Source organism: Petromyzon marinus, unplaced genomic scaffold (assembly GCF_048934315.1).
Source record: "Petromyzon marinus isolate PM22_M1 ecotype Great Lakes invasive population unplaced genomic scaffold, UKy_Petmar_22M1.pri1.0 PM_Scaffold_118, whole genome shotgun sequence".
NCBI lineage: Eukaryota > Metazoa > Chordata > Hyperoartia > Petromyzontiformes > Petromyzontidae > Petromyzon > Petromyzon marinus.
Window position 1 is genome coordinate 2,406 of NW_027423078.1, and position 24,284 is coordinate 26,689.

Sequence of the window (24,284 nt, forward strand, 5' to 3'; positions counted from 1 at the left end):
GAGTGAGTGAGTGGTGAGTGAGTGGTGAGTGAGTGAGTGGTGAGTGAGTGGTGAGTGAGTGGTGAGTGAGTGAGTGAGTGGTGAGTGAGTGGTGAGTGAGTGGTGGTTGAGTGAGTGAGTGGTTGAGTGAGTGAGTGGTGAGTGAGTGGTGGTGAGTGAGTGAGTGGTGAGTGAGTGAGTGGTGAGTGAGTGAGTGAGTGACTGAGTGAGTGAGTGTGTGGTGAGTGAGTGAGTGAGTGGTGAGTGAGTGAGTGGTGAGTGAGTGAGTGAGTGGTGAGTGAGTGGTGAGTGAGTGGTGAGTGGTGAGTGAGTGGTGAGTGAGTGAGTGGTGAGTGGTGAGTGAGTGAGTGAGTGGTGAGTGAGTGACTGAGTGAGTGACTGAGTGAGTGACTGAGTGAGTGGGTGAGTGAGTGGTGAGTGAGTGAGTGACTGAGTGAGTGGTGAGTGAGTGGTGAGTGACTGAGTGAGTGACTGAGTGAGTGAGTGAGTGACTGAGTGAGTGAGTGAGTGGTGAGTGAGTGAGTGAGTGAGTGAGTGAGTGGTGAGTGAGTGGTGAGTGAGTGAGTGGTGAGTGGTGAGGTGAGTGGTGAGTGAGTGGTGAGTGAGTGAGTGAGTGGTGAGTGAGTGGTGAGTGAGTGGTGAGTGAGTGGTGAGTGAGTGGTGGTTGAGTGAGTGAGTGGTTGAGTGAGTGAGTGGTGAGTGAGTGAGTGAGTGGTGAGTGAGTGAGTGAGTGGTGAGTGGTGAGTGAGTGGTGAGTGAGTGGTGAGTGAGTGGTGAGTGACTGAGTGAGTGGTGAGTGGTGACTGAGTGACTGAGTGACTGACTGACTGAGTGAGTGAGTGGTGAGTGAGTGGTGAGTGAGTGGTGAGTGGTGAGTGAGTGGTGAGTGGTGAGTGAGTGAGTGGTGAGTGGTGAGTGAGTGGTGAGTGAGTGGTGAGTGAGTGAGTGACTGAGTGAGTGAGTGTGTGGTGAGTGAGTGAGTGAGTGGTGAGTGAGTGAGTGGTGAGTGAGTGAGTGAGTGGTGAGTGAGTGGTGAGTGAGTGGTGAGTGGTGAGTGAGTGGTGAGTGAGTGAGTGGTGAGTGGTGAGTGAGTGAGTGAGTGGTGAGTGAGTGACTGAGTGAGTGACTGAGTGAGTGACTGAGTGAGGGTGAGTGAGTGGTGAGTGAGTGAGTGACTGAGTGAGTGGTGAGTGAGTGGTGAGTGACTGAGTGAGTGACTGAGTGAGTGAGTGAGTGACTGAGTGAGTGAGTGGTGAGTGAGTGACTGAGTGAGTGAGTGAGTGGTGAGTGAGTGGTGAGTGAGTGAGTGGTGAGTGGTGAGTGAGTGGTGAGTGAGTGGTGAGTGAGTGAGTGAGTGGTGAGTGAGTGGTGAGTGAGTGGTGAGTGAGTGGTGGTTGAGTGAGTGAGTGGTTGAGTGAGTGAGTGGTGAGTGAGTGAGTGAGTGGTGAGTGAGTGAGTGAGTGGTGAGTGGTGAGTGAGTGGTGAGTGAGTGGTGAGTGAGTGGTGAGTGACTGAGTGAGTGGTGAGTGGTGACTGAGTGACTGAGTGACTGACTGACTGAGTGAGTGAGTGGTGAGTGAGTGGTGAGTGAGTGGTGAGTGAGTGGTGAGTGGTGAGTGAGTGGTGAGTGAGTGGTGAGTGAGTGAGTGGTGAGTGGTGAGTGAGTGGTGAGTGAGTGGTGAGTGAGTGAGTGAGTGGTGAGTGAGTGAGTGAGTGGGTGACTGAGTGAGTGGTGAGTGAGTGAGTGAGTGGTGAGTGAGTGGTGAGTGAGTGAGTGGTGAGTGGTGAGTGAGTGGTGAGTGAGTGGTGAGTGAGTGAGTGAGTGGTGAGTGAGTGGTGAGTGAGTGAGTGGTGAGTGGTGAGTGAGTGGTGAGTGAGTGGTGAGTGGTGAGTGAGTGGTGAGTGAGTGGTGAGTGGTGAGTGAGTGGTGAGTGAGTGGTGAGTGAGTGAGTGGTGAGTGGTGAGTGGTGAGTGAGTGGTGAGTGAGTGGTGAGTGGTGAGTGGTGAGTGGTGAGTGGTGAGTGAGTGGTGAGTGAGTGACTGAGTGACTGAGTGAGTGGTGAGTGAGTGGTGAGTGAGTGAGTGAGTGGTGAGTGAGTGGTGAGTGAGTGACTGAGTGACTGAGTGAGTGGTGACTGAGTGAGTGACTGAGTGAGTGGTGAGTGGTGAGTGAGTGGTGAGTGAGTGGTGAGTGAGTGGTGAGTGAGTGGTGAGTGAGTGGTGAGTGAGTGGTGAGTGAGTGGTGAGTGAGTGGTGAGTGAGTGGTGAGTGAGTGGTGAGTGAGTGAGTGGTGAGTGGTGAGTGAGTGGTGAGTGAGTGGTGAGTGGTGAGTGAGTGGTGAGTGAGTGGTGAGTGAGTGAGTGGTGAGTGGTGAGTGAGTGGTGAGTGAGTGGTGAGTGAGTGAGTGAGTGGTGAGTGAGTGGTGAGTGAGTGAGTGGTGAGTGGTGAGTGAGTGGTGAGTGAGTGGTGAGTGGTGAGTGAGTGGTGAGTGAGTGGTGAGTGGTGAGTGAGTGGTGAGTGAGTGGTGAGTGAGTGAGTGGTGAGTGGTGAGTGAGTGGTGAGTGAGTGGTGAGTGAGTGGTGAGTGAGTGGTGAGTGAGTGGTGAGTGAGTGGTGAGTGAGTGGTGAGTGAGTGGTGAGTGAGTGGTGAGTGAGTGGTGAGTGAGTGGTGAGTGAGTGGTGAGTGAGTGGTGAGTGAGTGACTGAGTGACTGAGTGACTGAGTGGGTGAGTGAGTGGTGAGTGAGTGGTGAGTGAGTGAGTGGGTGGGTGAGTGACTGAGTGACTGAGTGAGTGAGTGAGTGGTGAGTGAGTGGTGAGTGAGTGAGTGACTGAGTGAGTGACTGAGTGACTGAGTGAGTGGTGAGTGAGTGAGTGAGTGGTGAGTGAGTGGTGAGTGAGTGGTGAGTGAGTGGTGAGTGAGTGGTGAGTGAGTGAGTGGTGAGTGAGTGAGTGGTGAGTGAGTGGTGAGTGAGTGGTGAGTGAGTGGTGAGTGAGTGGTGAGTGAGTGGTGAGTGCTACCCCCAGGTATGACAATCGCTGTCGCTCCCTGCCTCCGCTGGAGGCTGAGCGGCGAGCGGCTGGGGGAGAATCCCACGTGGGCGACTCCGTCTCCATGGCACCTCGCAGACAGTCACCATGACGACCTCGTGTACGGGCTCACCACTCACAACGTACTTCATCTCACCACTCACTCACCACTCACTCACCCACTCACCACTCACTCAGTCACTCACTCAGTCACTCAGTCACTCACCACTCACTCACTCACTCATCACTCACTCAGTCACTCACTCAGTCACTCACTCACTCACTCACCACTCACTCACTCACTCACCACTCACTCACCACTCACTCACCACTCACTCACTCACTCACTCACCACTCACTCACTCACTCACCACTCACTCACTCACTCAGTCAGTCAGTCACTCAGTCACTCACTCACCACTCACTCACCACTCACTCACCACTCACTCACCACTCACTCACCACTCACTCACCACTCACTCACCACTCACTCACCACTCACTCACTCACTCACCACTCACTCACTCACTCAGTCAGTCAGTCACTCAGTCACTCAGTCACTCACTCACCACTCACTCACCACTCACTCACCACTCACTCACCACTCACTCAGTCACTCAGTCACTCACTCACTCAGTCACTCACTCACTCATTCACTCACTCAGTCAGTCACTCACTCACCACTCACTCACCACTCACTCACCACTCACCACTCACTCAGTCACTCAGTCACTCACTCACTCAGTCACTCACTCACTCATTCACTCACTCAGTCAGTCACTCACTCACCACTCACTCAGCACTTACTCACCACTCACTCAGTCACTCAGTCACTCACTCACTCAGTCACTCACTCACTCAGTCAGTCACTCAGTCACTCACTCAGTCACTCAGTCACTCACTCAGTCACTCACTCACTCAGTCACTCACTCACTCACACACTCACTCACTCAGTCAGTCAGTCACTCACTCACTCACTCAGTCACTCACTCACCACTCACTCACCACTCACTCACCACTCACTCACTCACTCAGTCACTCAGTTACTCACTCACTCACTCACCACTCACTCACTCACTCACCACTCACTCACTCACTCACCACTCACTCACTCAGTCACTCACTCACTCACCACTCACTCACCACTCACTCACCACTCACTCACTCACCACTCACTCACTCACTCAGTCACTCAGTCACTCACCACTCACTCACCACTCACTCACCACTCACTCACCACTCACTCACTCACTCAGTCACTCAGTCACTCACCACTCACTCACTCACTCAGCCACTCACTCACTCACTCACCACTCACTCACCACTCACTCACCACTCACCCACTCACTCACTCACCACTCACTCACCACTCACTCACCCACTCACTCACCACTCACTCACCACTCACTCACCACTCACTCACCACTTACTCACCACCCACTCACCACTCACTCACCACTCACTCACCACTCACTCACCACTCACCACTCACTCACCACTCACTCACCACTCACTCACTCAGTCACTCACTCACTCACTCACCACTCACTCACCACTCACTCACCACTCACTCACTCACTCACCACTCAGTCACTCACTCACTCACCACTCACTCACTCAGTCACTCACTCACCACTCACTCACCACTCACTCACCACTCACTCACCACTCACCACTCACTCACCACTCACTCACCACTCACTCACTCACCACTCACTCACCACTCACTCACCACTCACTCACTCACTCAGTCACTCACTCACTCACCACCCACTCACCACTCACTCACCACTCACCACTCACCCACTCACTCACCACTCACTCACCACTCACTCACCACTCACCACTCACCCACTCACTCACCACTCACCACTCACTCACCACTCACTCACCACCCACTCACCACCCACTCACCACTCACTCACCACTCACTCACCACTCACTCACCACTCACCACTCACTCACTCACCACTCACTCACCACTCACTCACCACTCACTCACCCACTCACCACTCACTCACCACTTACTCACCTCACCACTCACTCACTCACCACTTACTCACTCACCACTCACTCACCACTCTCTCAGTCACTCACCCACTCACTCACCACTCACTCACCACTCACCACTCACTCATTCACTCACTCACCACTCACTCACCACTCACTCACTCACTCACCACTCACCACTCACTCAGTCACTCACTCACCACTCACTCACCACTCACTCACCACTCACTTACTCACCCACCCACTCACTCACTCACTCACCACTCACTCACTCACTCACCCACCCACTCACTCACTCACCCACCCACTCACTCACTCACTCACCCACCCACTCACTCACTCACCCACTCACTCACCCACTCACTCACTCACCCACCCACTCACTCACTCACTCACCCACCCACTCACCCACTCACCCACTCACTCACTCACTCACCCACCCACTCACTCACTCACCCACCCCCCCACTCACCCCCTCACCCACCCACTCACTCACTCACTCACCCACCCACTCACCCACTCACTCACCCACTCACTCACTCACCCACCCACTCACCCACCCACCCCCCCACTCACCCCCTCACCCACTCACTCACCCACTCACTCACTCACCCACTCACCCACTCACTCACTCACCCACCCACTCACCCACTCACTCACCCACTCACTCACTCACCCACCCACTCACCCACCCACCCCCCCACTCACCCCCTCACTCACTCACTCACCCACTCACTCACCCACTCACCCACCCACCCACTCACCCACTCACCCACTCACCCCCCACTCACTCACTCACTCACCCACTCACTCACCCACTCACCCACCCACCCACTCATCCACTCACCCACTCACCCCCCCACTCACTCACCCACTCACTCACTCACTCACCCACTCACCCCCTCACCCACTCACCCACTCACCCCCTCACCCACTCACTCACTCACTCACCCACTCACTCACCACTCACTCACTCACTCACCCACCCACTCACTCACCCCCTCACCCACTCACTCACTCACTCACCCACTCACCCACTCACTCACTCACCCCCTCACCCACTCACCCCCTCACCCACTCACTCACTCACTCACCCCCTCACCCACTCACCCCCTCACCCACTCACTCACTCACTCACCCACTCACCCCCCCACTCACCCACCCACTCACCCCCCACTCACTCACCCACTCACTCACTCACTCACCCACCACCCACCACTCACCCCTCACCACTCACCCCTCACCCACTCACCCCCCCACTCACCCACACTCACTTCACTCACCCACCCCCCTCCCCCCCCCCCCCCGTGTCTGTCCCACCTTTAGGTCAGCTCCGTGGAAGGGGACCCGATCCTCCTGAAGAGTGATGGTCGACCTACCTATCACTTGGCGTCCGTGGTGGACGACCGGGCAATGGGGGTGACTCACGTCCTGCGTGGGGTCGAGTGGCTGGTGTCCACCAGCAAGCACCTGCAGATCCACCACGCCCTGCAGCACACGGACAACTACGGGTGATCACTCAGTCACTCAGTCACTCACTCAGTCACTCACTTAGTCACTCACTCAGTCAGTCAGTCACTCACTTAGTCACTCACTTAGTCACTCACTCAGTCACTCACTCAGTCACTCACTCATTCAGTCACTCACTCAGTCACTCACTCAGTCGCTCAGTCAGTCACTCATATTCACTCAGTCACTCAGTCAGTCAGTCAGTCACTCAGTCACTCACTCAGTCACTCACTCAGTCACTCACTCACTCAGTCAGTCATTCGCTCAGTCACTCACTCAGTCACTCACTCAGTCAGTCACTCAGTCAGTCACTCACTCAGTCACTCACTCAGTCACTCACTCACTCAGTCAGTCACTCGCTCAGTCACTCACTCAGTCACTCACTCAGTCACTCAGTCAGTCAGTCAGTCACTCAGTCACTCACTCAGTCACTCAGTCACTCACTCAGTCACTCACTCAGTCACTCACTCAGTCAGTCACTCAGTCAGTCACTCACTCAGTCACTCACTGAGTCACTCAGTCACTCAGTCAGTCACTCAGTCACTCAGTCACTCACTCAGTCACTCAGTCACTCGCTCAGTCACTCAGTCACTCACTCAGTCACTCGCTCAGTCACTCGCTCAGTCACGCAGTCACTCACTCAGTCACTCAGTCACTCACTCAGTCACTCACTCAGTCACTCACTCAGTCACTCGCTCAGTCACTCACTCAGTCACTCGCTCAGTCACTCACTCAGTCAGTCAGTCACTCACTTAGTCAGTCAGTCAGTCACTCACTCACTCAGTCACTCGCTCAGTCACTCACTCACTCAGTCACTCGCTCAGTCACTCACTCAGTCACTCACTCAGTCACTCACTCAGTCAGTCACTCAGTCAGTCACTCAGTCACTCACTCAATCACTCAGTCACTCAGTCAGTCACTCACTCAGTCACTCAGTCACTCACTCAGTCACTCAGTCACTTAGTCACTCAGTCACTCACTCAGTCACTCAGTCACTCGCTCAGTCACTCACTCAGTCACTCGCTCAGTCACTCAGTCACTCATTCAGTCACTCAGTCACTCAGTCAGTCACTCACTCAGTCACTCACTCAGTCACTCAGTCACTCACTCACTCACCCACCCACGCACTCACTCACTCACCCACTCACTCACTCACTCACCCACTCACTCACCCACTCACCCACTCACCCACCCACTCACCCACCCACTCACTCACCCTCTCACTCACTCACCCACTCACTCACTCTATCACTCACTCACCCACTCACTCACTCACTCAACCACTCACCCACCCACTCACTCACCCACTCACCCACTCACCCACCCACTCACTCACCCACTCACCCACCCACTCACTCACTCACTCACCCACTCACTCACCCACTCACCCACTCAACCACTCACCCACCCACTCACCCACCCACCCACTCACTCACTCACTCACCCACTCACCCACCCACCCACTCACTCACTCACCCACTCACTCACCCACTCACTCTAACACTCACCCACTCACTCACCCACTCACCCTCTCACTCACTCACCCACTCACCCACTCACTCACTCACTCACCCACTCACTCACTCACTCACCCACTCACCCACTCACCCACTCACCCACTCACTCACTCACCCACTCACTCACTCACTCACCCACTCACCCACTCACCCACTCACTCAATCACTCACTCGCTCACTCACTCACTCACTCACCCACTCACCCACTCACCCTCTCACTCACTCACCCACTCACTCACTCACTCACCCACTCACTCACTCACTCACCCACTCACCCACTCACTCAATCACTCACTCGCTCACTCACTCACTCACCCACTCACCCACTCACTCAATCACTCACTCGCTCACTCACTCACTCACCCACTCACTCACTCACCCACCCACCCACCCACTCACTCACCCACCCACCCACTCACCCACTCACCCACTCACTCAATCACTCACTCGCTCACCCACTCACTCACCCTCTCACTCACTCACCCACTCACTCACTCTATCACTCACCCACCCACCCACTCACCCACTCACCCACTCACTCACCCACTCACTCAATCACTCACTCGCTCACTCACTCACTCACCCACTCACTCACTCACTCACCCACCCACCCACCCACTCACTCACCCACCCACCCACTCACCCACTCACCCACTCACTCAATCACTCACTCGCTCACCCACTCACTCACCCTCTCACTCACTCACCCACTCACTCACTCTATCACTCACCCACCCACCCACTCACCCACTCACCCACTCACTCACCCACTCACTCACCCACTCACTCACCCACTCACCCACCCACCCACCCACTCACCCATCCACCCACTCACTCACCCACTCACCCACTCACTCTATCACCTACCCACCCACCCCCCACCCCCACCCCCCACCCCCACCCCCCACCCCCACCCCCCCCAGCCCCGCCCCCCAGTATGGCCACCTCCCACTGCTCATGAGGCCTGACGGCCAAAAACTGTCCAAGCGACGTGGTGACGACTCAGTGGCCAGCTTCCGAGATGGTGGAGTCCAGCCTCTCGTGCTGCTGCAGCTACTCACCCGCTGTGGTGGTGGATTCCGGGGTGAGTGGGTGGGTGAGTGGGTGAGTGGGTGGGTGGGTGGGTGAGTGGGGGGGTGGGTGAGTGGGTGGGAGAGTGGGTGAGTGGGTGGGAGGGTGGGTGAGTGGGGGGGTGAGTGGGTGGGTGGGTGAGTGGGTGGGTGGGTGGGGGGGTGAGTGGGTGGGTGGGTGGGTGAGTTGGTGGGTGAGTGAGTGGGTGAGTGAGTGATTGAGTGAGTGGGTGAGTGAGTGGGTGAGTGAGTGGGTGAGTGAGTGAGTGAGTGGTGAGTGGGTGGGTGAGTGGGAGGGTGGGTGAGTGAGTGGGTGGGTGAGTGAGTGGGTGAGTGAGTGGGTGAGTGAGTGGGTGAGTGAGTGGTGAGTGGGTGGGTGAGTGGGAGGGTGAGTGGGTGAGTGGGTGGGTGAGTGAGTGGATGAGTGAGTGGGTGAGTAAGTGAGTGAGTGAGTGGGTGAGTGGGTGAGTGAGTGGGTGAGTGAGTGGGTGAGTGAGTGGGTGAGTGAGTGGTTGAGTGAGTGGGTGAGTGAGTGGGTGAGTGAGTGGGTGAGTGGGTGAGTGGGAGGGTGAGTGGGTGAGTGGGTGGGTGAGTGAGTGAGTGAGTGGGTGAGTGGGTGGGTGAGTGAGTGAGTGGGTATGTGAGTGAGTGAGTGAGTGGGTGAGTGAGTGAGTGGGTGGGTGAGTGAGTGAGTGAGTGGGTGGGTGAGTGGGTGAGTGAGTGAGTGTGTGAGTGAGTGGGTGGGTGGGTGGGTGAGTGGGTGAGTGGGTGGGTGAGTGGGTGAGTGGGTGGGTGAGTGGGTGAGTGGGTGGGTGAGTGGGTGAGCGGGTGGGTGGGCGAGTGGGTGAGTGGGTGGGTGGGTGAGTGTGTGAGTGTGTGAGTGGGTGAGTGGGTGAGTGTATAAGTGAGTGGGTGGGTGAGTGGGTGGGTGAGTGGGTGGGTGGGTGGGTGAGTGGGTGAGTGGGTGGTTTTGGTGGCATTGGAGGTGGTGATGGTGGTGATGATGATGATGGTGGTGATGATGGTGATGTTGATGATGATGGTGATGATGATGTTGGTGATGATGGTGGTGATGATGGTGATGGTGATGTTGGTGATGATGTTGGTGATGATGGTGATGATGATGATGATGATGGTGGTGATGATGATGGTGGTGATGATGTTGATGGTGGTGAAGATGGTGATGGTGGTGATGGTGGTGATGGTGGTGATGTTAGTGGTGATGTTGGTGATGGTGGTGATGATGGTGATGTTGGTGATGTTGGTGATGTTGATGATGTTGGTGATGTTGGTGATTTTGGTGATGGTAATAATGTTGGTGATGGTGGTGATGTTAGTGGTGATGTTGGTGATGTTGATGATGTTGGTGATGATGATGGTGATGATGTTGGTGATGGTGATGTTGGTGATGGTCATGGTGGTGATGATGGTGATGATGATGATGTTGATGTTGGTGATGGTGGTGATGTTGGTGATGATGATGGTGATGATGTTGGTGATGGTGATGTTGGTGATGGTGATGGTGATGATGTTGGTGATGGTGATGTTGGTGATGGTGATGGTGGTGATGTTGGTGATGATGATGATGATCATGTTGTGATGTTGGTGATGGTGGTGATGTTGATGGTGATGATGGTGATGTTGATGATGGTGATGGTGATGTTGATGTTGGTGATGATGATGGTGATGATGTTGGTGATGGTGATGTTGGTGATGGTGATGGTGATGATGTTGGTGATGGTGATGTTGGTGATGGTGGTGATGTTGATGGTGATGATGATGATGTTGATGATGGTGATGGTGATGTTGTTGATGATGATGGTGATGATGATGTTGTTGATGTTGTTGATGATGTTGTTGTTGATGATGTTGATGATGTTGATGTTGTTGATGTGGTGATGGTGGTGATGGTGATGTTGGTGATGGTGGTGATGGTGTTAGTGGTGATGTTAGTGGTGATGATGTTGATGTTGTTGATGTTGTTGATGTTGGTGGTGATGTTGATGATGATGTTGTTGATGTTCTAGAGGGCTGTGACACCTCCTCATTGGAGCGCCCTTGTGGAGGCATTTGATCTGTCACGTGTCTCCACCCACTCAGCCATCCTGCACCTGGAACACCTCACCATCATTGCACGGTGAAGATCACTCACCACTCACTCACCACTCACCACTCACTCACTCACCCACTCAGCCCACTCATTCACTCACCAACACACTCACCACTCACTCACCACTCACTCACTCACCACTCACCACACACTCACTCACTCACCAACACACTCACCACTCACCACTCACTCACCACTCACTCACCACTCACTCACTCACTCACCACTCACTCACTCACCCACTCACTCACTCACCCATTCACCCATACACTCACCCATACACTCACTCACTCACCTACTCAGTCACTCACCCACTCACTCACTCACCCATTCACCCATACACTCACCCATACACTCACTCACCCACTCACTCACTCACTCAGCCACTCACCCACTAACTTACTCACTCAGCCACTCACTCACTGACTCACCCACCCAGTCACTCACTCACTCACCCACTCACTCACTCACTCACCGCTCATTCACTCACCCACTCACTCACTCACTCGCCCACTCACTCACCCACCCACTCACTCACTCACCCACTCACTCACCCACTCACTCACTCACCCACATACTCACTCACTCACTCACCCACTCATTGACTCACCCACATACTCACTCACCCACTCACCCACCCACATACTCACTCACCTTCTCACTCACCCACACACTCTCTCACTCACTCAAACACCAACTCACTCACTCACCCACCCACTCACTGTGTCTCACTGTGTGTCTCTCTGTCACTGTGTGTCTCTGTGTCACTGTGTGTCTCTGTGTCTCTGTGTGTCTCTGTGTGTCTCTGTGTCTCTGTGTGTCTCTATGTCTCACTGTGTGTCTCTGTGTGTCTCTGTGTGTCTCTGTGTGTGTCTGTGTGTGTCTGTGTGTCTCACTGTGTCTCTATGTGTCTCTGTGTCTCACTGTGTGTCTCTGCTGCTCAACCTGGTGTCTCTGTGTGTCTCTCTGTCCCACACGTGTCTCTGCGTGTCTCTGTGTGTCTCTGTGTGTCTCTATGTGTCTCTGTGTCTGCTACTCAACCTGGTGTCTCTGTGTGTCTCTGTGTGTCTCTGCGTGTCTCTGTGTCGCTGTGTGTTACTGTGTGTCTCTGTGTGTCTCTCTGTATCTCTGTGTGTCTCTCTGTCTCTGTGTGTATCTCTGTGTCTCTCTGTGTGTCTCTGTGTGTCTCTGTGTCACTGTGTGTCTCTCTGTCTCTGTGTGTCACTGTGTGTCTCTGTGTGTCACTGTGTGTATGTGTGTGTCTCTGTGTGTCACTGTGTGTCTCTGTGTCTCTGTGTGTCTCTGTGTGTCTCTGTGTCTCTGTGTGTCTCTATGTCTCACTGTGTGTCTCTGTGTGTGTCTGTGTGTGTCTGTGTGTTTCACTGTGTCTCTATGTGTCTCTGTGTCTCACTGTGTGTCTCTGCTGCTCAACCTGGTGTCTCTGTGTGTCTCTCTGTCCCACCACGTGTCTCTGCGTGTCTCTGTGTGTCTCTGTGTGTCTCTGCGTGTCTCTGTGTCGCTGTGTGTTACTGTGTGTCTCTGTGTGTCTCTCTGTGTCTCTGTGTGTCTCTCTGTCTCTGTGTGTCTCTCTGTGTCTCTCTGTGTCTCTCTGTGTGTCTCTGTGTGTCTCTGTGTCACTGTGTGTCTCTCTGTCTCTGTGTGTCACTGTGTGTCTCTGTGTGTCACTGTGTGTATGTGTGTGTCTCTGTGTGTCACTGTGTGTCTCTGTGTCTCTGTGTGTCTCTGTGTGTCTCTGTGTCTCTGTGTGTCTCTATGTCTCACTGTGTGTCTCTGTGTGTGTCTGTGTGTGTCTGTGTGTCTCACTGTGTCTCTATGTGTCTCTGTGTCTCACTGTGTGTCTCTGCTGCTCAACCTGGTGTCTCTGTGTGTCTCTCTGTCCCACCACGTGTCTCTGCGTGTCTCTGTGTGTCTCTGTGTGTCTCTGTGTGTCTCTGTGTCGCTGTGTGTTACTGTGTGTCTCTGTGTGTCTCTCTGTGTCTCTGTGTGTCTCTCTGTCTCTGTGTGTCTCTCTGTGTCTCTCTGTGTCTCTCTGTGTCTCTCTGTGTGTCTCTGTGTGTCTCTGTGTCACTGTGTGTCTCTCTGTCTCTGTGTGTCACTGTGTGTCTCTGTGTGTCACTGTGTGTCTCTGCTACTCAACCTGGTGTCTCTGTGTGTCTCTGCGTGTGTCTCTCTGTGTCTCACTGTGTCTCTGTGTGTATCTGTGTCTCTGTGTCACTGTGTGTCTCTGTGTGTCTCTGTGTGTCTCTCTGTGTCTCTCTGTGTCTTTGTGTCTCACTGTGTCTTTGTGTCTCACTGTGTCTCACTGTGTCTCTGTGTGTCTCACTGTGTCTCTGTGTGTCTCTGTGTGTCTCACTGTGTCTCTGTGTCTCACTGTGTGTCTCTGTGTGTCTCTGTGTGTCTCTGTGTGTCTCTGTGTGTCACTGTGTCTCTGTGTGTCTCTGTGTGTCACTGTGTGTCTCTGTGTGTCTCTGTGTGTCTCTGTGTGTCACTGTGTCTCTGTGTGTCTCTGTGTCTCTGTGTGTCTCTGTGTGTCTCTGTGTCTCTGTGTCTCACTGTGTGTCACTGTGTGTCTCTGTGTGTCTCTGTGTGTCTCTGTGTCTCTGTGTCTCACTGTGTGTCACTGTGTGTCTCTGTGTGTCTCTCTGTGTCACTGTGTGTCTCTGTGTGTCTCTTTGTGTCTCTGTGTGTCTCTGTGTGTCACTGTGTCACTGTGTGTCTCTGTGTGTCTCTGTGTGTCTCTGTGTGTCACTGTGTCTCTGTGTGTCTCTGTGTGACTCTGTGTCACTGTGTGTCTCGGTGTGTCTCTGTGTGTCTCTGTGTGTCTCTATGTCTCACTGTGTGTCACTGTGTCTCTGTGTGTCACTGTGTCTCTGTGTGTCTCTGTGTGTCTCTGTGTCTCTGTGTATCTCTGTGTGTCACTGTGTGTCTCTGTGTGTCTCTGTGTCTCACTGTGTCTCTGTGTCACTGTGTCTCTCACTGTGTGTCTCACTGTGTGTCTCTGTGTCACTGTGTGTCTCTGTGTGTCTCTGTGTCACTGTGTGTCTCTGTGTGTCTCTGTGTCACTGTGTGTCACTGTGTGTCTCTCTGTGTCTCTGTGTCTCACTGTGTGTCTCTGTGTGTCACTGTGTGTCTCTGTGTGTCTCTGTGTGTCTCTATGTCTCTGTGTCTCACTGTGTGTCTCTGTGTGTATCTGTGTGTCTCTGTGTGTCTCTGTGTCTCTGTGTGTCTCTGTGTTTCTCTTTGTGTCTCTGTGTGTCTCTGTGTCTCTGTGTGTCTCTGTGTGTCTCTGTGTGTCACTGTGTGTCTCACTGTGTGTCTCACTGTGTGTCTCTGTGTGTCTCTGTGTGTCTGTGTGTCTCTGTGTGTCTCTGTGTGTCTCACTGTGTCTCTGTGTGTCTCTGTGTCTCTGTGTCTCTGTGTGTCTCTGTGTGTCTCTGTGTGTCACTGTGTGTCTCTGTGTGTCTGTGTGTCTCTGTGTGTCTCTGTGTGTCTCACTGTGTCTCTGTGTGTCTCACTGTGTGTCTCTGTGTGTCACTGTGTGTCTCTGTGTGTCTCTGTGTGTCACTGTGTGTCTCTGTGTCTCTGTGTCTCTCACTGTGTGTCTCTGTGTGTCTCTGTGTGTCACTGTGTGTCTCTGTGTGTCTCTGTGTCTCTCTGTGTCTCTGTGTCTCTCTGTGTGTCACTGTGTGTCTCTGTGTCTCTCTGTGTCTCTGTGTCTCACTGTGTGTCTCTGTGTGTCACTGTGTCTCTGTGTCACTGTGTCTCTGTGTGTCTCTGTGTGTCTCACTGTGTGTCTCTGTGTGTCACTGTGTGTCTCTGTGTGTCTCTGTGTCTCTGTGTGTCTCTGTGTCTCTGTGTGTCTCTGTGTGTCTCTCTGTGTCTCTGTGTGTCTATGTGTGTCTCTGTTAGTCTCTGTGTGTCTCTGTGTCTCTGTGTGTCTCTGTGTGTCTATGTGTGTCACTGTGTCTCTGTGTGTCTCTGTGTGTCTCTGTGTGTCTCTGTGTCACTGTGTGTCTCTGTGTGTCTCTGTGTGTCTCTTTCCCACCACGTGTCTCAGCTACTCAACCTGGTGTCTCTGTGTGTCTCTGTGTCACTGTGTGTCTCTGTGTGTCTCTGTGTGTCTCTGTGTCTCACTGTGTCTCACTGTGTCTCACTGTGTGTCTCTGTGTGTCTCTGTGTCTCTGTGTGTCTCTGTGTCTCACTGTGTCTCTGTGTGTCACTGTGTGTGTCTGTGTGTCTCTGTGTATCTCTGTGTGTCACTGTGTCTCTGTGTGTCACTGTGTGTCTCTGTGTGTCTCTGTGTGTCTCTGTGTGTCTCACTGTGTCTCTGTGTGTCTCTGTGTGTTTCTGTGTGTCTCTGTGTGTCTCTGTGTGTCTCTGTGTGTCTCTGTGTCTCTGTGTCACTGTGTCTCTGTGTGTCTCTGTGTGTCTCTGTGTGTCACTGTGTGTCTCTGTGTGTCTGTGTGTCTCTGTGTATCTGTGTGTCTCTGTGTCTCTGTGTCTCACTGTGTCACTGTGTCTCTGTGTGTCTCTGTGTGTCTCTGTGTCTCTGTGTGTCTCTGTGTGTCTCTGTCACTGTGTGTCTTTGTCTCTGTGTGTCTCTGTGTGTCTCACTGTGTGTCTCTGTGTCCCTGTGTGTCTCTGTGTGTCTCTGTGTGTCTCACTGTGTGTCTCTGTGTGTCTCTGTGTGTCTCTGTGTCTCTGTGTCTCACTGTGTCTCTGTGTGTCTCTGTGTCTTACTGTGTGTCTCACTGTGTGTCTTACTGTGTGTCTCTGTGTGTCTCTGTGTGTCTCTGTGTCTCTGTGTGTCACTGTGTGTCTCTGTGTCTCTGTGTCTCTGTGTGTCTCTGTGTGTCTCTGTGTGTCTCTGTGTCTCACTGTGTCTCACTGTGTCTCTGTGTTTCTCTGTGTGTCTCTGAGTGTCTCTGTGTGTCTCTGTGTTTCTCTTTGTGTCTCACTGTGTCTCAGTGTCTCACTGTGTGTCTCTGTGTCTCTGTGTATCTCTGTGTGTCACTGTGTCTCTGTGTGTCTCTGTGTGTCTCTGTGTGTCACTGTGTCTCTTGTGTCACTGTGTGTCTCTGTGTCTCTGTGTCACTGTGTCTCTGTGTGTCACTGTGTGTCTCTGTGTCACTGTGTGTCTGTGTGTCTCTGTGTGTCTCTGTGTGTCACTGTGTGTCTCTGTGTGTCTCTGTGTGTCACTGTGTGTCTGTGTGTCTCTGTGTGTCTCTGTGTGTCTCTGTGTCTCTGTGTCTCTGTGTGTCTCTGTGTCTCTCTGTGTGTCTCTGTGTGTCTCTGTGTGTCTCTGTGTGTCTCTGTGTGTCTCTGTGTGTCTCTGTCTCACTGTGTCTCTGTGTGTCTCTGTGTGTCTCAGCTACTCAACCTGGTGTCACTGTGTGTCACTGTGTGTCTCTGTGTGTCTCTGTGTGTTTCTGTGTCTCTCTGTGTGTCCTCAGACAGCACCTGTCTCGCGAGCTTGAGGACCCGGTGTCCCTGTCCCACCACGTGTCTCAGCTAATCAACTTGGTGTCTCTCACCTACAACGTTGTCCCCTCCCCGGAGCTCGCAAGGAGACTCCTGCTCTTCAGAAAGGTCTCCCCGTGTCTCCCCGTGTCTCCCCGTGTCTCCCCCGTGTCTCCCCGTGTCTCACCGTGTCTCCCCCGTGTCTCTCCGTGTCTCCCCGTATCTCCCCGTGTCTCCCCCGTGTCTCACCGTGTCTCCCCGTGTCTCTCCGTGTCCCCCCGTGTCTCTCCCTGTCTCACTGTGTCTCACCGTGTCTCCCCCGTGTCTCCCCGTGTCTCCCCGTATCTCACCGTGTCTCCCCCGTGTCTCACCGTGTCTCCCCGTGTCTCTCTCCTCTTGTCTCCCTGTGTCTCTCCCTGTCGCTACGTGTCTCCCCATGTCTCTCTCTCTCCCCGTGTCTCCCCCGTGTCTCCTGGTGTCTCCCCGTGTCTCTCTCCCCGTGTCTCACCGTGTCTCCCCGTGTCTCCCCCGTGTCTCCCCGTGTCTCCCCATGTCTCTCTCTCCCCGTGTCTCCCCGTGTCTCCCCGTGTCTCCCCGTGTCTCTCCGTGTCTCTCCGTGTCTCCCACTTGTCTCCCCCGTGTCTCCCCTGTGTGTCACCGTGTCTCCCCCGTGTCTCCCCGTGTCTCCCCTGGGTCTCCCCTGTGTCTCCCCTGTGTCTCACCGTGTCTCCCCCGTGTCTCCCCCGTGTCTCCCCGTGTCTCCCCCGTGTCTCACCGTGTCTCCCCGTGTCTCCCCCGTGTCTCACCGTGTCTCTCCGTGGTCTCTCCGTGTCTCACCGTGTCTCCCCGTGTCTCCCTGTGTCTCTCTCCTTGTCTCTCTCTCCGTATCTCTCTCCCCATGTCTCTCTCTCCGCGTGTCTCTCTCCCCGTGTCTCTCTCTCCCCGTGTCTCTCTCTCCCTGTGTCTCTCTCCCCATGTCTCTCCCCATGTCTCTCTCTCCGCGTGTCTCTCTCTCCCTGTGTCTCTCTCCCCACATGTCTCTCTCTCCCCGTGTCTCTCTGTGTCCCCGTGTCTCTCTCTCCGCGTGTCTCTCTCTCCCCGTGTCTCTCTCTCTCCCCATGTCTCTCTCCCCGTGTCCCTCTCTCCCCGCGTCTCTCCCCGTGTCTCTCTTCCCGTGTCTCTCTCCCCGTGTCTCTCTCCCCGTGTGTCTCCCCGTGTGTCAGGGTCACGTGTCTCTCTCTCTCCGTGTCTCTCTCTCCCCGTGTCTAACCGTGTCTCTCTCCCCGTGTCTCTCTCCCCGTGTCTCTCCCCGTGTCTAACCGTGTCTCTCGCCCCGTGTCTCTCTCTCCCCTTGTCTCTCCCCGTGTCTAACCGTGTCTCTCTCCCCGTGTCTCTCTCTCTCTCCGTGTCTCTCCCCGTGTCTCTCTCCCCGTGTCTCTCTCTCTCCCCGTGTCTCTCTCCCCGTGTCTCTCTCCCCATGTCTAACCGTGTCTCTCTCCCCATGTCTAACCGTGTCTCTCTCCCCGTGTCTCTCTCCCCGTGTCTCTCCCCGTGTGTCAGGGCCACGTGTCTCTCTCTCCCCGTGTCTCTCTCCCCGTGTCTCTCTCCCCGTGTCTCTCCCCGTGTCTCTCCCCGTTTCTCTCCCCGTGTCTCTCCCCGTGTCTCTCTCCCCGTGTCTCTCTCCCCGTGTCTCTCTCCCCGTGTCTCTCTCTCTCCGTGTCTCTATCCCCGTGTGTCAGGGCCACGTGTCTCTCTCTCTCCCCGTGTCTCTCTCTCCCCGTATCTCTCCCCGTGTCTAACCGTGTCTCTCTCCCCGTGTCTCTCTCCCCGTGTCTCTCTCTCCCCGTGTCTCTCTCCCCGTGTCTAACCGTGTCTCTCTCTCCCCGTGTCTCTCTCCCCGTGTCTCTCTCCCCGTGTCTCTCCCCGTGTCTCTCCCCGTGTCTCTCTTCCCGTGTCTCTCTCTCCCCGTGTCTCTCTCCCCGTGTCTCTCCCCGTGTCTCTCCCCGTGTCTCTCTCCCCGTGTCTCTCTCCTCGTGTCTCTCTCCCCGTGTCTCTCTCTCTCCCCGTGTCTCTCTCCCCGTGTCTCTCTCTCCCCGTGTCTCTCTCCCCGTGTCTCTCTCTCTCCGTGTCTCTCGCCCCGTGTGTCAGGGCCACGTGTCTCTCTCTCCCCGTGTCTCTCTCTCCCCGTGTCTCTCCCCGTGTCTAACCGTGTCTCTCTCCCCGTGTCTCTCTCCCCGTGTCTCTCTCCCCGTGTCTCTCTCCCCGTGTCTAACCGTCTCTCTCTCCCCGTGTCTCTCTCCCCGTGTCTAACGTCTCTCTCTCCCCGTGTCTCTCTCCCCGTGTCTCTCTCTCTCCCTGTGTCTCTCTCTCCCCGTGTCTCTCTCCCCGTGACTCTCTCCCCGTGTCTCTATCCCCGTGTCTCTCTCCCCGCGTCTCGCTCCCCATGTCTCTCTCTCCCTGCGTGTCTCTCTGCCCGTGTCTCTCTCCCCATGTCTCTCTCCCCGTGTTTCTCTCTCCGTGTCTCTCTCCCCGTGTCTCTCTCTCTCAATGTCTCTCTCCCCGTGTCTCTCTCCCCGTGTCTCTCTCCCCGTGTCTTTCTCTCCCCATGTCTCTCTCTCCCCGTGTCTCTCCCCGTGTCTCTCTCTCCCCGTGTCTCTCTCTCCCCGTGTCTCTCTCTCCCCGTGTCTCTCTCCCCGTGTCTCTCTCTCCCCACGTGTCTCTCTCCCCGTGTCTCTCTCTCCCCGTGTCTCTCTCCCCGTGTCTCTCTCCCCGTCTCTAACCGTCTCTCTCTCCCCGTGTCTTTCTCTCCCCGTGTCTCTCTCCCCGTGTCTAACCGCGTCTCTCTCTCCCCGTGTCTCTCCCCGTGTCTCTCTCCCCGTGTCTAACCGTGTCTCTCTCTCCCCGTGTCTCTCTCCCCGTGTCTCTCTCCCCTTGTCTCTCCCCGTGTCTCTCCCCGTGTCTCTCCCCGTGTCTCTCTTCCCGTGTCTCTCTCTCCCCGTGTCTCTCTCCCCGTGTCTCTCTCCCCGTGTCTCTCCCCGTGTCTCTCCTTGTGTCTCTCTCCCCGTGTCTCTCTCCCCGTGTCTCTCTCCCCGTGTCTCTCTCTCTCCCCGTGTCTCTCTCCCCGTGTCTCTCTCTCTCCGTGTCTCTCTCCCCGTGTGTCAGGGCCACGTGTCTCTCTCTCTCTCCCCGTGTCTCTCTCTCCCCGTGTCTCTCCCCGTGTCTAACCGTGTCTCTCTCCCCGTGTCTCTCTCCCCGTGTCTTTCTCCCCGTGTCTAACCGTCTCTCTCTCCCCGTGTGTCTCTCCCAGTGTCTCTCTCCCCGTGTCTAACCGTCTCTCTCTCCCCGTGTCTCTCTCCCCGTGTCTCTCTCTCTCTCCCCGTGTCTCTCTCTCCCCGTGTCTCTCCCCGTGTCTCTCTCCCTGTGTCTTTCTCCCCGTGTCTCTCTCTCTCCCCGTGTCTCTCTCTCACTGTGTCTCTCTCGCCGTCTCTCTCTCCCCGTGTCTAACCGTGTGTCTCTCTCCCCGTGTCTCTCTCTCCCCGTGTCTAACCGTGTCTCTCTCCCCGTGTCTCTCCCCGTGTGTCAGGGCCACGTGTCTCTCTCTCCCCGTGTCTCTCTCTCCCCGTGTCTCTCTCTCCCCGTGTCTCTCTCTCCCCGTGTCTCTCTCTCCCCGTGTCTCTCCCCGTGTCTAACCGTGTCTCTCTCTCCCCGTGTCTCTCTCCCCGCGTCTAACCGTGTCTCTCTCTCCCCGTGTCTCTCTCCCCGTGTGTCTTGGCCACGTGTCTCTCTCCCCGTGTCTCTCTCTCCCCGTGTCTAACCGTGTCTCTCTCTCCCTGTGTGTCTCTCCCCGTGTGTCAGGGCCACGTGTCTCTCTCCCAGTGTCTCTCTCTCCCCGTGTCTAACCGTGTCTCTCTCTCTCCGTATCTCTCTCCCCATGTCTCTCTCTCCGCGTGTCTCTCTCCCCGTGTCTCTCTCTCCCCGTGTCTCTCTCTCCCTGTGTCTCTCTCCCCATGTCTCTCCCCATGTCTCTCTCTCCGCGTGTCTCTCTCTCCCTGTGTCTCTCTCCCCACATGTCTCTCTCTCCCCGTGTCTCTCTGTGTCCCCGTGTCTCTCTCTCCGCGTGTCTCTCTCTCCCCGTGTCTCTCTCTCTCCCCATGTCTCTCTCCCCGTGTCCCTCTCTCCCCGCGTCTCTCCCCGTGTCTCTCTTCCCGTGTCTCTCTCCCCGTGTCTCTCTCCCCGTGTGTCTCCCCGTGTGTCAGGGTCACGTGTCTCTCTCTCTCCGTGTCTCTCTCTCCCCGTGTCTAACCGTGTCTCTCTCCCCGTGTCTCTCTCCCCGTGTCTCTCTCTCCCCGTGTCTAACCGTGTCTCTCGCCCCGTGTCTCTCTCTCCCCTTGTCTCTCCCCGTGTCTAACCGTGTCTCTCTCCCCGTGTCTCTCTCTCTCTCTCCGTGTCTCTCCCCGTGTCTCTCTCTCCCCGTGTCTCTCTCTCCCCGTGTCTCTCTCCCCGTGTCTCTCCCCGTTTCTCTCCCCGTGTCTCTCCCCGTGTCTCTCTCCCCGTGTCTCTCTCCCCGTGTCTCTCTCCCCGTGTCTCTCTCTCTCCGTGTCTCTATCCCCGTGTGTCAGGGCCACGTGTCTCTCTCTCTCCCCGTGTCTCTCTCTCCCCGTATCTCTCCCCGTGTCTAACCGTGTCTCTCTCCCCGTGTCTCTCTCCCCGTGTCTCTCTCTCCCCGTGTCTCTCTCCCCGTGTCTAACCGTGTCTCTCTCTCCCCGTGTCTCTCTCCCCGTGTCTCTCTCCCCGTGTCTCTCCCCGTGTCTCTCCCCGTGTCTCTCTTCCCGTGTCTCTCTCTCCCCGTGTCTCTCTCCCCGTGTCTCTCCCCGTGTCTCTCCCCGTGTCTCTCTCCCCGTGTCTCTCTCCTCGTGTCTCTCTCCCCGTGTCTCTCTCTCTCCCCGTGTCTCTCTCCCCGTGTCTCTCTCTCTCCGTGTCTCTCGCCCCGTGTGTCAGGGCCACGTGTCTCTCTCTCCCCGTGTCTCTCTCTCCCCGTGTCTCTCCCCGTGTCTAACCGTGTCTCTCTCCCCGTGTCTCTCTCCCCGTGTCTCTCTCCCCGTGTCTCTCTCCCCGTGTCTAACCGTCTCTCTCTCCCCGTGTCTCTCTCCCCGTGTCTAACGTCTCTCTCTCCCCGTGTCTCTCTCCCCGTGTCTCTCTCTCTCCCTGTGTCTCTCTCTCCCCGTGTCTCTCTCCCTGTGTCTCTCTCTCCCCGTGTCTCTCTCCCCGTGACTCTCTCCCCGTGTCTCTATCCCCGTGTCTCTCTCCCCGCGTCTCGCTCCCCATGTCTCTCTCTCCCTGCGTGTCTCTCTGCCCGTGTCTCTCTCCCCATGTCTCTCTCCCCGTGTTTCTCTCTCCGTGTCTCTCTCCCCGTGTCTCTCTCTCTCAATGTCTCTCTCCCCGTGTCTCTCTCCCCGTGTCTCTCTCCCCGTGTCTTTCTCTCCCCATGTCTCTCTCTCCCCGTGTCTCTCCCCGTGTCTCTCTCTCCCCGTGTCTCTCTCTCCCCGTGTCTCTCTCCCCGTGTCTCTCTCTCCCCACGTGTCTCTCTCCCCGTGTCTCTCTCTCCCCGTGTCTCTCTCCCCGTGTCTCTCTCCCCGTCTCTAACCGTCTCTCTCTCCCCGTGTCTTTCTCTCCCCGTGTCTCTCTCCCCGTGTCTAACCGCGTCTCTCTCTCCCCGTGTCTCTCCCCGTGTCTCTCTCCCCGTGTCTAACCGTGTCTCTCTCTCCCCGTGTCTCTCTCCCCGTGTCTCTCTCCCCTTGTCTCTCCCCGTGTCTCTCCCCGTGTCTCTCCCCGTGTCTCTCTTCCCGTGTCTCTCTCTCCCCGTGTCTCTCTCCCCGTGTCTCTCTCCCCGTGTCTCTCCCCGTGTCTCTCCTTGTGTCTCTCTCCCCGTGTCTCTCTCCCCGTGTCTCTCTCCCCGTGTCTCTCTCTCTCCCCGTGTCTCTCTCCCCGTGTCTCTCTCTCTCCGTGTCTCTCTCCCCGTGTGTCAGGGCCACGTGTCTCTCTCTCTCTCCCCGTGTCTCTCTCTCCCCGTGTCTCTCCCCGTGTCTAACCGTGTCTCTCTCCCCGTGTCTCTCTCCCCGTGTCTTTCTCCCCGTGTCTAACCGTCTCTCTCTCCCCGTGTGTCTCTCCCAGTGTCTCTCCCCGTGTCTAACCGTCTCTCTCTCCCCGTGTCTCTCTCCCCGTGTCTCTCTCTCTCTCCCCGTGTCTCTCTCTCCCCGTGTCTCTCCCCGTGTCTCTCTCCCTGTGTCTTTCTCCCCGTGTCTCTCTCTCTCCCCGTGTCTCTCTCTCACTGTGTCTCTCTCGCCGTCTCTCTCTCCCCGTGTCTAACCGTGTGTCTCTCTCCCCGTGTCTCTCTCTCCCCGTGTCTAACCGTGTCTCTCTCCCCGTGTCTCTCCCCGTGTGTCAGGGCCACGTGTCTCTCTCTCCCCGTGTCTCTCTCTCCCCGTGTCTCTCTCTCCCCGTGTCTCTCTCTCCTCGTGTCTCTCTCTCCCCGTGTCTAACCGTGTCTCTCTCTCCCCGTGTCTCTCTCCCCGCGTCTAACCGTGTCTCTCTCTCCCCGTGTCTCTCTCCCCGTGTGTCTTGGCCACGTGTCTCTCTCCCCGTGTCTCTCTCTCCCCGTGTCTAACCGTGTCTCTCTCTCCCTGTGTGTCTCTCCCCGTGTGTCAGGGCCACGTGTCTCTCTCCCAGTGTCTCTCTCTCCCCGTGTCTAACCGTGTCTCTCTCTCTCCGTATCTCTCTCCCCATGTCTCTCTCTCCGCGTGTCTCTCTCCCCGTGTCTCTCTCTCCCCGTGTCTCTCTCTCCCTGTGTCTCTCTCCCCATGTCTCTCCCCATGTCTCTCTCTCCGCGTGTCTCTCTCTCCCTGTGTCTCTCTCCCCACATGTCTCTCTCTCCCCGTGTCTCTCTGTGTCCCCGTGTCTCTCTCTCCGCGTGTCTCTCTCTCCCCGTGTCTCTCTCTCTCCCCATGTCTCTCTCCCCGTGTCCCTCTCTCCCCGCGTCTCTCCCCGTGTCTCTCTTCCCGTGTCTCTCTCCCCGTGTCTCTCTCCCCGTGTGTCTCCCCGTGTGTCAGGGTCACGTGTCTCTCTCTCTCCGTGTCTCTCTCTCCCCGTGTCTAACCGTGTCTCTCTCCCCGTGTCTCTCTCCCCGTGTCTCTCTCTCCCCGTGTCTAACCGTGTCTCTCGCCCCGTGTCTCTCTCTCCCCTTGTCTCTCCCCGTGTCTAACCGTGTCTCTCTCCCCGTGTCTCTCTCTCTCTCTCCGTGTCTCTCCCCGTGTCTCTCTCCCCGTGTCTCTCTCTCTCCCCGTGTCTCTCTCCCCGTGTCTCTCTCCCCATGTCTAACCGTGTCTCTCTCCCCATGTCTAACCGTGTCTCTCTCCCCGTGTCTCTCTCCCCGTGTCTCTCCCCGTGTGTCAGGGCCACGTGTCTCTCTCTCCCCGTGTCTCTCTCCCCGTGTCTCTCTCCCCGTGTCTCTCCCCGTGTCTCTCCCCGTTTCTCTCCCCGTGTCTCTCCCCGTGTCTCTCTCC

General features: G+C 56.0%; 1 protein-coding gene across 1 annotated transcript in view; it reads left to right on the top strand.

Annotated features, from left to right (window-relative positions):
- Positions 1-3,118: 3,118 nt before the first annotated feature.
- Positions 3,119-24,284, top strand: part of LOC142922607 (nondiscriminating glutamyl-tRNA synthetase EARS2, mitochondrial-like) — a 45,139-nt gene continuing 23,973 nt past the window's right edge. Inside the window, exons 1-5 of the mRNA XM_076063426.1 lie at positions 3,119-3,171; positions 6,365-6,549; positions 8,988-9,148; positions 11,162-11,271; positions 16,719-16,854. Coding sequence (XP_075919541.1) covers positions 9,086-9,148; positions 11,162-11,271; positions 16,719-16,854 — 309 coding nt within the window. The 5' untranslated portion in view covers positions 3,119-3,171; positions 6,365-6,549; positions 8,988-9,085. The remainder of the gene's footprint in view (positions 3,172-6,364; positions 6,550-8,987; positions 9,149-11,161; positions 11,272-16,718; positions 16,855-24,284) is intronic.